At 44.4% G+C, this 13,316-nt stretch overlaps 1 protein-coding gene across 9 annotated transcripts in view; it reads right to left on the reverse strand.

The window, feature by feature from the left end:
* The window catches only part of Esr1 (estrogen receptor 1), a 371,567-nt gene that overhangs the window by 242,431 nt on the left and 115,820 nt on the right, over positions 1-13,316 (reverse strand). For 5 of the 9 annotated variants that reach the window (XM_076926762.1, XM_076926756.1, XM_076926757.1 and 2 more), the window contains one exon: positions 7,984-8,524. The exons of 1 other annotated variant lie outside the window; for it this stretch is intronic. In XM_076926762.1, the coding sequence (XP_076782877.1) occupies positions 7,984-8,453 (470 nt within the window). In that variant the 5' untranslated portion in view covers positions 8,454-8,524. Of the gene's footprint in view, positions 1-7,983; positions 8,525-9,883; positions 10,026-10,753; positions 10,906-13,024; positions 13,046-13,316 lie in introns of those variants that run through there. 3 more of the 9 variants (XM_076926759.1, XM_076926761.1, XM_076926758.1) reach the window with 3 other exon arrangements.

A 13,316-nucleotide genomic window follows, 5' to 3' on the forward strand; every position in this document is an offset into this window, starting at 1 on the left:
TAAAGAAGGAACAAAGGCTGCTAGGGTTGGTGGTTCCAGAATTCAGGGGGTCCATGAACTCAAAAACAGCCTTGGTTATATAGTAAGAGCTTGTTGAAAAGATAAAAGAAAGAAAGAAAAACAGGATCTGGGGAAGAGAAAAAGTAGGAGAAGAAGAGGGGGGAAATAAACAAAAGGCTAGTACATGTTTGGCATGTTACAAATTCATGTCCCGAGCACTAGGTATCTACAAATTCATTTAATCCTCACAAGATCTGAAATATGTAGTTCCTATTCTGATTGGCATCTTACACGTGAATATACCTTGGCACACAATTAAGCGACTTGCCAAAGATTCCAGCGAGACAAGAGTCAAGGCAGACTAGAGACATGGGCTGCCTGGCTCCCAAACACGTGTTTTCATCATGCCCTTAATTATTCCTGGTAGTTACTTTCTATGAAGTTACTGTGACTGCATAGTTAATGGATACTAAATCCTTGCTCCTGGAGAGGAAAACAGGGTGGGTCCCTGGGAGACAATGGTCACAGTTTACCAACTGATCAGTACAACACCTTGCTTTATGAGCGTTTCTGTTCAAAGTGCTCCATTTACTGTAAACTCTTGACTCGTTAACATTGAACTCACTCAACCAGATTATGGACTATACCTAAACACAGCTCATCTCTGGCATCCTTTGGTACTGAGAAACACTAGCTAGCACTTCAGCACTGTGCCTAGGGGCATCGCACACAGTAAAGATCACAAACAAAACAGACAAAAATGCCAACACTCTGCCACCAATAGGCACCCAAAAGGACACAGTTATAGCATGAAGCAAAAAGAAAGTATGTCATGTTCAACCTTAGAAAAGAAAATACTTACCAGATGACTTTGAGTTTTTATCCCTTCGCACACATCAGCAAAACAACAGGAAAGCCTCAGCTCTGTTGACTTTGGGGGCTTTGGATCAATTTCAGTGAATGAGTGAGTTTTCAAGTACTCAATCCATGATGAGAACTGACTGTGTGTGGAATGGGCTGAATGTGCGTGGATTGCACTCTGGGTCTTTCTTGATATACTCATTCTCCAGGGAGGGAGAGATCCACAGACTTTCCATGTCAGTCCAAAGACATCACAAAAGCCCTTCCTGCATGACCTTTCCCAGCATACATTGCAGCTTAGGCTTTCCAGCCACCACCAGCCACATCCTCCCAACAGCCTCTCAACACACTCATATCCACAGCCTCAGTGAGGGTAGAGGGAAATGGACATGAATGACGTGTGGTGTCTGTTTAGAACATTCAGTGCTCAAAGATCCTGCTTGCTAGAACCCAAAGAGGCTTCCCAAGCCCCCCCCCCCATCCCTTTTCAGTAACTGAAGAAAACACCTTCTGAATGTAACTACCTTGTGTCTTGTCATCAAAATAGGAAATGCATCCTCCTACTCCACATTGTTGGAAATATCCTGGCAAAAATACTCTAAAGTCTACCTTGCAAAACAAAAATTCATCTCCATAAAAGATCATTAAAATCAATTATATTCCTGACAACAAAGCATTAAGTAAGTTTTACAGCCTCTACAAAGCACCATTTAAATACTTTCACGACATAAGTAAAATGAATCATAGGTACACTCAAACTATTTTCAAAATGAGTGCTTTTTTGTTGACGGTGTAGGAAATTAGCGTAAATGCCTTGCACAAATTCACATGGTTCTAGAAATCCTCAGGACAACGGCCCTAAGTGCATTTTAGTTATCTGTATGCCATATATAGTGCCCCGACCAAAGGGGGGAAAAAAAACTGAATTTGAAACGTGAGTCAGTAAGATTCCGCAGCTGTTATAGGCAGTGCCATCATAGGACTGGCTGGAAATGCGAAAGTGTATTTTACTGTGAAATATGGCCTCCATGTTCTTCTCAGATCAGAACAGGGGAGCCAAATGGAGGGATAAAGGAACTATCCAAGACATTCTGCTAAGTGGAAATTGCTTCCTTATTTTTCCTTCAAGTTTCTATCCATAAAGCCCAGGCGGGGAATCCTCTTTAGAACTCTCTATTTAGTTAATGGCCTCCTGAGTTATGAAGGCATAGCCTCACACTATCGGATTTCCTATGGTAGACAGGAGTCTCAAGGCCTGTTCCAAATGTTGTTAAAATAACAGATGAACCAGATCTATAAAGAAAGAAGCCAGGAAAGGTAGGAGACGGAGAAATGGGAGTATAAACAGATGGAACCAAAACAGAAAAGAAACGAAATAAAAAGAGACCTCGATAGGAAAGAGCCAGGAAGAGTTTTCTAAAGGAGTATAGAGTTTTTACTTATTAATTCGAAGATAGAACAAAGGAAACAAGAAAATGTGAGAAAGAATTGGAAATTAAAAAAGGAAAATGATCGTCGGGTAGAGAAGTGGGCAGTGCACAGACAGCTGCTTTTAACCTAATGATTGACATTATTAGTTGGGAGAAATTAATCAGTAATAATTGCCTTTTGCTTTTGTGGACTTAGAAAGGTTTTTTTTAAAAAAAAAAAAAAAACACAACTGTAAGAGAGACAAAGAACAACAACTAAGGTGCCTGCTGAATAGTGCAGGACGCCCCCAGTCCACTGGTGAGACCCCCTAATATACTGGCGTTCTGGAATCGGAGAATGAACGAAGGCTGAAGAGAGGACTAGAATGGCCACAAAGAGAAAGCCAAGGGTGGACAGCTGTGTGTATTCCAAAGGAGAGGAGAGTGCTCCAGAGCCCCTCTCCACTCTCCAGATCGACAATAAATCTGAGACTCTTAAGGGCTCACATTAACATGTCTATTCCTGAACATTGTCTGACAAACGTGACTAGCGCCAAGTGAACTTCCACATTTTCTACTCCAAAAAGTAGAAAATTACAGGGGTGTGGGGTAGAATGCCCATACGATCATATTGAATCCAGGGGAGGAAAGTTTGGGAAACAAACTCCAAATAACGTGTATCCCTCTAAAAATTGTAAAGGATGGGAATCCTGCGTTTGTTTGTGGTTTGAGTAAGTTTGACATTTCCACATAGAAGTCACACCTGTTTAGTAGAATTATAATGTATCAATTTGATTGATAATATCACTGGAATTTTCTGACTCTTAAATCATAGCCAAATAAAAGAAATCAAATGTTTTAGAAGACTTTGATGTCTGTATAGAATAAATCTGCTGATGCTACATTGTATCCAGAAAAACACCATACCCATATGTATATTATAACTATCGTGGTCACTGTCATTGCCATCATTGTCTTCATCTCTCACAGTCAGTATTATCACCACCATCACCATCATCACCACCATCTTCCACACTCTCATGGCCGATTGCCACCACACTTAACCACATCACTTATAAATGATCACAGCAACCTTATTGTTTAAACCAACTCACTTGAAATTGCTTCATAAAACTACGTAAAATTCTGTCAGTTGGGAACCGAGCACATATGTTTCTAATTGTCACATTTTAATCAAATATAGATAAGCGTGCATCACTTTGAACACTATTGATTAAGGAAAATGTATTTCTAGAATTCCTAATAATATTCTTCAGGCACAGAAAATAGCAACTATTTTCCCCTTACTCTGAGATCAAGCATACCATAAATGTGTCTCCCTTAACCCTCAGTTGAAGACTCGGGAGTGAGATGGCGGGACGAAGAGGGAGCTTTTTGAAAAACAAAACTATCCATCAATTCACTGCAAGAGCTGGACCCATAAAATAAGACTCGTTAGTAACTTTGATGAGCCACCGCCTCCTCTTGGTGAAACCTCAAATGCTTTCACTATGGTCGGTAAACAGCAGTACTTTTGAATTTATCTAGAATCTCCCTGGGAGTACGCATTTTGGTTCTAAACAAAAGTAGCCATTCTGTATCTTCCTTTCCTGAAAAAGTGAACTGAGACTCAACATTCCAAAGAAAAGTTAATTTGTTTCTTTCTCCCTGTTCGGGGGGGGGGGGGGGGGGGGGGGGAGCTGAACCTTCTAAACTTAAGCTAAAAGAAACGCTGGCATCACAGGGGAAGATATAAGAGGGTTCATATTGTGTGTAATACGGAGTTGGTAAAAACATGATTCAAATCCGAGAAATTCCTCATGTAAAACTTTTCACATGGTCAGCTGGACTTTGGATGTTCTAACACACATGTTCTTTACAATGACCAGTAGATTTGGCATACAGGAAAAAACAAATGCACAGACAGCTGTGGGTAATTTAAAAGCATGTAATATTTCTGTGGCTTACATATTGCCTTTACATGCACAGTCTCATGTGGAAAGCCCTATGTTCTTGCCATCCTCGGGAGGCTGATATTGATCACCATTCTTCCTGTAGTCCACTGCCCCTGCCTTTTATGTTTTAAAGTATATATAAAAAAAAGTTTTCAACCCAAATTTTCTCAAATTATGAACTTCACGACTTTATGAATGTGTGTGTGTGTGTACATTAAAAAAAGACAATTAAAATTAAAATTAAAATTAAAAGAAAATTGAGGACTGGGACCCAAGTTAACAGAGCAGGACATAAGGTTGGAATAAGTGACAATTACCCCTGAGAGCTCTCTCTATGGGGGTCCGAGCCACATTGAGACAAAAGAGAAGGGACCCAGTGACAGTGACGTGATGCCACTCACATCCAAGTGTATGCTCCCTCCCGAGCAATGTGTGGCTCCTTGCATAATTCTTAGACCAATTTGACATGGCAGGTAGTAATCAGCAATTTAAATGATTAAAACATGTAAAGGCCAAAAGAAAGGAGGTGTCCAGACCATTCAAGTGCATGGGAGGAATGACAGGAAAGCTGAACATCAGTCCCTCAACTCTATCACTGGACTTTCTCAAAGATGAAAGGAAGTCTTCAGTGATCCCCACAGACAAAGTAGTTCTCCAGGCTATACAGACATGGGGATCCAAATTATCAGGGGGTTGGCTGATATGGACGGCTTGTTTCTTTGGTTTGGTTTGAAACGTAGCACCCAGACATACTGACTAAATTTAAAATATTCAGGCAGCATTAAACACCTATGTTGAATTTTTTTAAAACCAAGGTGAACCTATGTATTTCACCTTTAACTTTCTTTAAAATCCTCAAAGTTGTCTTGAAACGTAAAGAATTCTCAATGAAATGACTTCTATGAAATTCTTGGGAAGACACAGCCAACAAAACCACAGCTTGCTGATTATGAACAGATCATGTCTCCTTAACAAGTTACCTCCGGGTGACAATGTTTCTCACTTAATTACATGCCCTGAGCTATTTTACCTGCTACACCTCCTCATACCTAAATATGGCCGCATATTGTGGCCAATGAAAAAAGTAGATGCTGAGAAAATGAAGCTTCACCCAAATTCCCTGACCATCCCTGTGGCCCACTGGGATATGGTCCGGGGAAAGAATCCACAAAGCAGCCCCATTCCACCATCAGAAATCAGAAATCTTAGTCTTGCTGGCCCACAGACACCAAGCCAACATATATGGAAAAAAAATAAAAAGGAAGATGGACAAATTAGCTTTTTTGTTTATATAAGTGAAACCACGGCAACTTACCTAAATGTTTTATTTTTCTCCTAAATATATTTTAGGCCTGTGTCTTCCAAACTTCTTTGACCTGGACCCACAGTAAAACAATGTTTCCCCAATCTAGCACCCATAGACTCCGAAAGTTGGAACCTGCCCTGACTGAAAACGTATGCACTCTAAGACATGATTCTTTAGGGTTTGTTCTATTTTTTTTTAAAACTTGGACTTGGTAAAGTGACTTCATCATTTACTGGATTGTGAGAAGCAATTTTTTAAAACTCAATTTTCAGCCCCCAAACTATTGAGAAGTACTTAGGAAGAGTAAAGTTGTTGTTGTTGTTGTTTTTTTTTTTAAGAGCCTGTTCAATTATTTGGTTTTTTTTTTTTCTTTTTTAAATCCAGGGTTAGTCAAAAAAGAAAAAGAAAGTGGAAAAAAATTACCATAGGACATCCGTTTGAAACACTGGCGTAGATACTTCCCTTCTGCCTTGAGTAAGAAACCAAATAAGAAAATCATTCTAAAGCTGACTTTCCACCCATAATTCCACCTGTGCGTAATTTTTTTTAAGAATACCTTTTTGTTGGTGGGGGTTTTTTTTGGGGGGGGGACAAGGGGACAGTACTAGCTGAATATCATTTGGAGTAAAAGTTTACGATGGGGTACATTCTGGTGTGATTCTTTGTCGCAGAAATGCTAAGCGGTATTGAATAAAATGTGATCTCTTTTTATTTTCCCGTGTTCACTTTGTAATTATTAGCAAGGCAGTAAATAAACCGCCAAGGAGCAGCCTCATTAGTCCCCATTGAAATGCACTGGCATTAATTTGCAAAAAAAAAAAAAAAAAAAAAAAAAAAAAAAGAACTGAAAATTAAATGGAAAAGAAAATACTTTGGGAACTTCATCATAAGGTTATGGAATTCACATTCTACCAATACCATCCTTAACAGTAAGAAAATTTTAAATTATGAATCAGCCTTAATCGCTATATTTCGTTCCTCCACTTTGCGGGGGGGGGGGGGAGGCGCTGGCATCAAGAGAATAAATTATTTGTGTCTTCCATCTTAACCCTGAATTAAAGCAAGTGAGATTTATTTGAAACCACCCCCCCCCAAAAAAATTTTTTTAAGTTTCGTTCACTATTGATCTTGAATGTGAAATCTGGGCCCGTACCCACTTTGCTGTCTGACGCTTTACTTTCCTGGGAGGGTTAAAGGTGAACTGAGATACACCATGGTTTCATCCTTCAGTGTCTTCTGGGGCCAACCTGCACCTTAGTCCTATTTCTTATACTATAAATACATCTGGAAAGAGAACACTGAGCCAGTGACCAAAGCCAGCCTACAGTGGGCTAGTTTTGATTCAGCAGCCTGTGACCACCCAAAGACTCTGTACCTGGCCTGTGTATTACTGCCCCCTGGGAAACTCTTAACAGGTGTTTTTCAGACCCACCCACTTAAGACTTCTGCAGGACCTTAGAGAAAAGAAGCAGAAATGAGAGGAAATGGGGGTGTCAAAAAACTGAGGACACAAAACAATTGTCACTTAGGTCACGAAGAGTCTTTGTGTCCTGGATTCCCCTGTGTCCTGGACTGTCCTGGCTTCTTGCACAGTGCCCGGGGGTGGGGGGCAGGATGTAACTAACCCGTGTGCCACTTCAGAGCATTTGCTGCCTGCTGGGCCAGGCATGAAACTTAGCTGTAGGGGAATTACTGTGCTGGTGTTTCAATGTGGGATGTTGTAAACACATGGGACACCTATAAATCCCCAGCTGTCAGAAGTCATATGCCAGCAATCTGCTCGAACTCCAACTCAACCAGAAATCCAAACTTGTTGAGACCCATTCAGCTCCCATGCCAGCATTTCCGAGCAACTGGAACTTAATCCAGAAGCCGGGAATGGGGAAGCGAGGGAAAGAGATCCATAGGCATCTCTGCCTGAAACCATATCTTCTCCTGTATACCTTGCGTGTTTCCAGTCCAATCCAAAACTCTAGTAGAAAGAACATTGAACCCGACACAATGAAACAATTAAAAAAAAAAAAAAGACTAATAATCTCCCCTGAGCTCCACTGGCCCCAAACACCTCCAGCTTTTAAGTAACAAAGGGTAATAAAGGGGTTCCTTGCTAGTGGCACAATCCACCTGGACCGGGGGCTTACAAGCTTTGCGTTGACCTCCCCATAAATAACTTCTTTGGACTATTTTCCAATGCTTGTGTAGTAAGGGAACACGGGGCCTTTTGGATCTGCCTCTCTCACAAGACAGCTATGGGCGGAGAACATTGTTGTTGTGTTGTTGTTGTTGTTTTAAAGCTGCCAATAGAGAGAAGGCGGGCTCCGCAAAGAATCCTTCCGGACTTCCCCGAAGGGTGGGAGGGGGCGATCTACGACCCAAGATGTCTCCCCTCGTGCGCTCCCTCCCTCCCCGGACCGGGCCGGACACAGAGGCCAGCCTGATGTGGCGCGGGTACCTGTAGAAGGCGGGAGGGCCGGTGTCGCGCACGGCGTAGGCGCTGGGCTCGTTCTCCAGGTAGTAGGGCACCTGCTGGCCATGCGGGTGCAGGAAAGGCGACAGCTGCGGCGGCGGATGCAACAGCATCAGCGGGCTGGGCGACACGCTGCTGAGCTGGGGAAAACCCCCCAGGCTGTTGGCACCGAAGGCAGCCGCCTCGGACCCGGGTCCGTATGCGATGCCCGACTGGCCATAGACAGGCGCCGAGGCGGCGGCAGCGGCAGCAGCAGCGGCAGCGGCGTTGAACTCGTAGGCGGCGCCCTCCGGGTAGTTAAACACGGCGGGTTTGCTGTTGTCCACGTACACCTCGCCCAGGGCCCGCTCCATGGGCATCTTGAGCTGCGGGCGGTTGAGGGGCTCCAGCTCGTTCCCTTGGATCTGGTGCAACAAGGCCATTCCCGAGGCTTTGGTGTGAAGGGTCATGGTCATGGTTAGTGGCGGCCGGCGAGGTACAGATTGGCTCCCCGCGCACGCAGAGGGCTCAGCAGCGGATGGGCCACCTGAAAAAAGAGTAGAGCCAGAGATTAGACGAGGCGCAGCGCAGGTTCCCTTGGCTCGAATGCTGGCCCTGTCCCTACCCCTACCCCTACCCCTACCCCTACCCCTACCCCTACCCCTACCCCCTACCCCTACCCCTAGCCCTACCCTTACCCCTACCCTTGCCCCTGCCCCTGCCCCTGCCCCTGCCCCTGCCCCTGCCCCTGCCCCTGCCCCTGCCCCTGCCCCTGCCCCTGCCCCTGCCCCTGCCCCTGCCCCTGCCCCTGCCCCTGCCCCTGCCCCTGCCCCTGCCCCTGCCCCTGCCCCTGCCCAGGAGCAGAGCTATCCTGCAGAACCCAGGTGGCCCAACTCCACCAAGCGCACCCAGCCACTCCCGGGTTCTCCAACTTTACTCCCCTGCTCTCCAACATCGCAAACATGCTGGAAGCCGCTGACCAGGGGCTGCAGCTTCCAGGCACTGCTGGAAACATCACACCCGCACGCGCACCCAAAGAACCGCTAGCTTCCCTGAACTTAACTTTTCTGGTTTTCGCTGCTGGATTTCGCTGCAGGGGGTGAAGGCACCAGAGGGATCTCCAGCAGCCGCGCCCCCTAAACCCACATCCACCCCAGGGAAGACGAGGTTTGCAACAAATGCAGACTAAGCCACAGGCGGTTTTCTTTTCTTTCTGTCTGTCTTTTTTTTTTTTTTTTTTTTTTTTTTCCTGATGTGTTGCCTGCGTGCCTGTGCCAGGCTCCAATCTGTCTCTGTTTGTCTCCCTTTCTGTTTGAATCAGTCTTCTTGCTGGCTGGAAGTACGCAGTGTGTGCATAGAATGACCCTGGAGGGACAGTAACTGTATCTGTAACTGAGATATGGCAAATAGGATGGGGTGTATGATTGCATATGCGGCCAGCCACAGACAGCTATATTTAGCATCAGCGGACACAAATAGAAGGCATCTAGGGCCAGGTGAGCGGAGATGGACCATGTATAGGAAGAGCTGCATGCGGAGTCAAGAGAAAACTACCAGCCTTCAGCTTCCTCATATGAAAAAAAAAAAAAAAACTGCTCCCCAAGGGGTCCCTTCCAGCACAGCTATGGCAGATTCACCCAGCCTGGCTTTTTCTGTTTTTTGTTGGACCCCAGTGCCAAATTTGCTTCCTTTAGAAATTCTCATGTGGATATGATTCAGGAAAAACCTTCGGTTAGGCACACTTGGGTGTCCCTGCCTTCCACAGGTTATGAAACCAAAAACTTGAGGTTCCCGAGCATGGAATAAGACCTTTTCCCAAGAAATATCACCCGGGGTCCTTAACTAAGGCTCTGGCAATCAGGCAACCTTGTCTGTCTAACCAGAAACTTTTGAAAGGCTCTCCTACCTTTCAGCTCTTGGATTCTACAAATGGACCGTCTGGGTTCACTTGATGTATGGTACACAGAATCTAATATTTGAATGACAAGGAGGTTAAAAGAAGTTTTTAATTCAGTATTGAATTAAATTCTGATTGAGCACACATGCACCTGTTATTGCAAAAAAAAAAAAAAAAAAAACCAAGCTTAGATAGTCTTGGATAGTTTTTACTTTCTTGATTAACTGCGTATGCCCTAACCTGATATCCCCTAAAATAACTATTAACATAATGACTTTAATTGCTAGTCCGTATACCCAGGAAGAGTACCTGACACATACAAATGTCAAGGTTGCTGTTACTAATAGTAACACTTTAAAAATATTTTCTACTAAGCACACTGTCTAATTCTTAGAAAAACAGATAATTTTGGATAAACCATAGCTAAGCTGACTTAAATCTAAAGACAAAGTTGACTGTAGCATCCATAAGTATGGGTGACAGCAAAGGAAGGGTTAAAAATACATTAGGTGAATCGCAGATATTTCTCTCTATGGCCAGCAACCATTACTTTCTAGAGCACTCTTTTCGCAGATGATATAGTTTCCGTAAATCACACTTTCAATTTTCAAATGCCTTTTTTAAAAACACATGCAAAAGCAAGCACTTCAGATGAGGCTCTTTAAAAATCTGAGCCTGCCAAATTATATATAAATGGCACAAAGAATCTTACAAGTCCAGAAAGCGGAAAAAAGGAGCCGCACAGATCCCCCCCGCCCCCCAATAGAAAAACAGCACAGCCTCCTTCACCGGCTAGGATACAGACAGTAGGCAGAAAGGTAAGTTGCTTTCTCAAACCGCTCAAGCTACAGAGAGAGAGAAATCAAAAACCGATCCTACCCTGCTGGTTCAAGAGCGTCTTTCCAGAAATGTTCCATGGGTTTGTAGAAGTCTAGGGCTGAGACAGTAAGACGGAAGGAAGGAATGTGCTCGAATGATCGAGTGACGCGGTGTGTGATCAAGGCAGAGCGTGTGTGGATGTGTTTGTATGTGGAGTGGCAGGGACTCTCGGGAAGCAGCCAGTAGGCAGGGCACTTGGCAGCCCCTCCCGGCAGACTCGGCAGCTGGGCTTCTGCACGACACTGGATGAATGGCAGCGGGGAGTCTGGGAGAGTTGCTGTCTACTGAGGGACAGCAGAAGCACAACTAGAAGCCGCATTCCTAGAAGGAACTCCAGCCCCCTTTGCTCCCTACCTGTGGAGCCAGAAATGTCCGGTGCTTTCTGCTATGGCGAGGGAAACTGAGATGGCTATAAACCGCAGTTTCGCAGATAAAGTAGATTGCCAGTCAAAGTGTGTGGAGATCAAGTTTACAAACTAATGCCAGGGGAGCTTCTTCCTAAACAATGTAATTTAACAAGAAAAGCTTTGCAGGATACATTTGAGTCAAGCCCCCTAGAGCTCCCAAAAGAGGTATTATTTTAATCTTAAAGTTAGGACCATAAAATAGCTTTGCTTTGAAGCAATCACATGTCCAGAGCCTATACTGCCGTTGGTTGTAGACAGAGGTCTTGTACTTCCGGTGATGTGCCGCAGATGCACCTGCTTCTCAGTGCTTCTCTCCACCATAGTACAAGACAGAGTAGTGAGGTATTCTGACTGTGTCCGCACCTTGGGTCCCAGGACACAGGAGGCCTAATGAAGCCTTTGTCGCCAGACATTAGTAACTACCTCAGGTATTAAGTGACTCTAACCGAAATGCCAGGAGAGGCCAGCCTCCAGCCCTAGGACCCTAGGCAGTTACCAAGAGATTTATAAGTGGCACTTGAGCCAGTACAGAGAAAGAAATAGAATATACTAATGATATCATGCTGCAACTATACATTTTTTTTGTGCTTGGAAAGACTCAAGGTCATGATATCAGGACATAGACAAGTTCCCTCAACAATTGGCAATGACCGTAAATATCTAACATAAATAGATGTTGAGAATTGTAGTATGAGTAATAAAAGCACTTGCCTAGCCTACGGGGAGTCATGGGTTTGAGATCTAGCACTGCACAGATGAACAAACAAATAAATAAATATTGGAAAAAAAAAGAGAGATTGTTAACCCTTTGTTGGAGATAGTGTTGAATCCTGCTGGCAGTGTAAGTCAACAATGATGTCACATTCATCAAGCCAGTCCAGCTAAATTATGCAAAAAAGGACAAATGGTAGAGAAGCAAGCCAAGGAAAGTTGGTGAGAGAGAGAGAGAGAGAGAGAGAGAGAGAGAGAGAGAGAGAGAGAGAGAGGTCTGGAGATCTACATGGGAAGGGTATAAGAGGTAGGCTATCATCTCAGGGACTTTGACTGTGGAGAAGTTTACAATCCCAGATAGCCTGAGCTTCTCTCAAGAAAGACATTCCAGGAAAAGCCTTCTGACTCCTCTTGGTAAATTCTGTCTCCCAGGGACAGGGATTGTGGTGGGAAGCATGGGCCGCCATGTTGGTTTTCCCCAGCTGCTCTAGCCACCTGTTTTGTCTCAGAGTTTCGTCCCTCTCTTCTTTGTTGACTCCTACATTGAGCATTGAGCATACTGTCCCTCTGTTGACTCCACGGCTTGCCCGGTAAAGGGGAGGACATGAGCTTCCCCTGTTTTCCTGCCAAGTGCAGCCTCCAGATGAAGCACCTGTCTTCATTCTCTCTCTGACCCCGACACAGAACTCCCTTCACACACAGTGTCTCTGTCTCTCCAGTCACCGACATTAAAGCATCACCGTTTTCTCTAGAGTCTGGCACTCCTTTGCCTTCCTTTGAGCTATCCAAGAAGCAATTCCCAACGCTGTCGTTTGCAGGCTCCCTTCCCCTATGTCTTTCTAGCTGCCTCTTACCTCACCTGTCCTAAGTGCAGGCTCAGCGTCATCATTGCCCCAAATCCCAGCTTCTCTGAGAGTAGAGACCCTTCCTCTCTTCCAGACCTGTCATTTCTAGTCTATCACCCCAACTGTTGTTAGCCTGTGTCTCAGTCAGATGAATGAAAATTTGATGTTCCAAAAACCCCAAAGCTTTTCTTTTCTTTCCTCTCCTCTCCTCTCCTCTCCTCTCCTCTCCTCTCCTCTCCTCTCCTCTCCTCTCCTCTTCTCTTCTTTTCTTTCCTTTTCTTCTCTTTTTCCCTACTTAAAATACTCACTTTTCTGGCTTGGCAGAAAGCATCCACTTTCTTGAGGTTCAGACCAAGAACTAACATATCCTCATGATCATCCTCCACCCGACCCATCTTCTGAGTCCCAGTTGTAGTTCTCAGACATTTATCCTCTTCCTCCCTGAACTTAAGTTACTTTTGTTGCCTAATCTCACCGAGGAGCAACTCCAAGGCCTGACTCTTGAGAATCTAAATATGTAGCTCACCAAATATGGACTAATTTCCTATCTAGATACTTCAAAGGACAAAGCACCACCCCAATCTGTCTGAATGACTCTTT

This window comes from Arvicanthis niloticus, chromosome 28, assembly GCF_011762505.2.
Source record: "Arvicanthis niloticus isolate mArvNil1 chromosome 28, mArvNil1.pat.X, whole genome shotgun sequence".
NCBI classification, from domain to species: Eukaryota; Metazoa; Chordata; class Mammalia; order Rodentia; family Muridae; genus Arvicanthis; species Arvicanthis niloticus.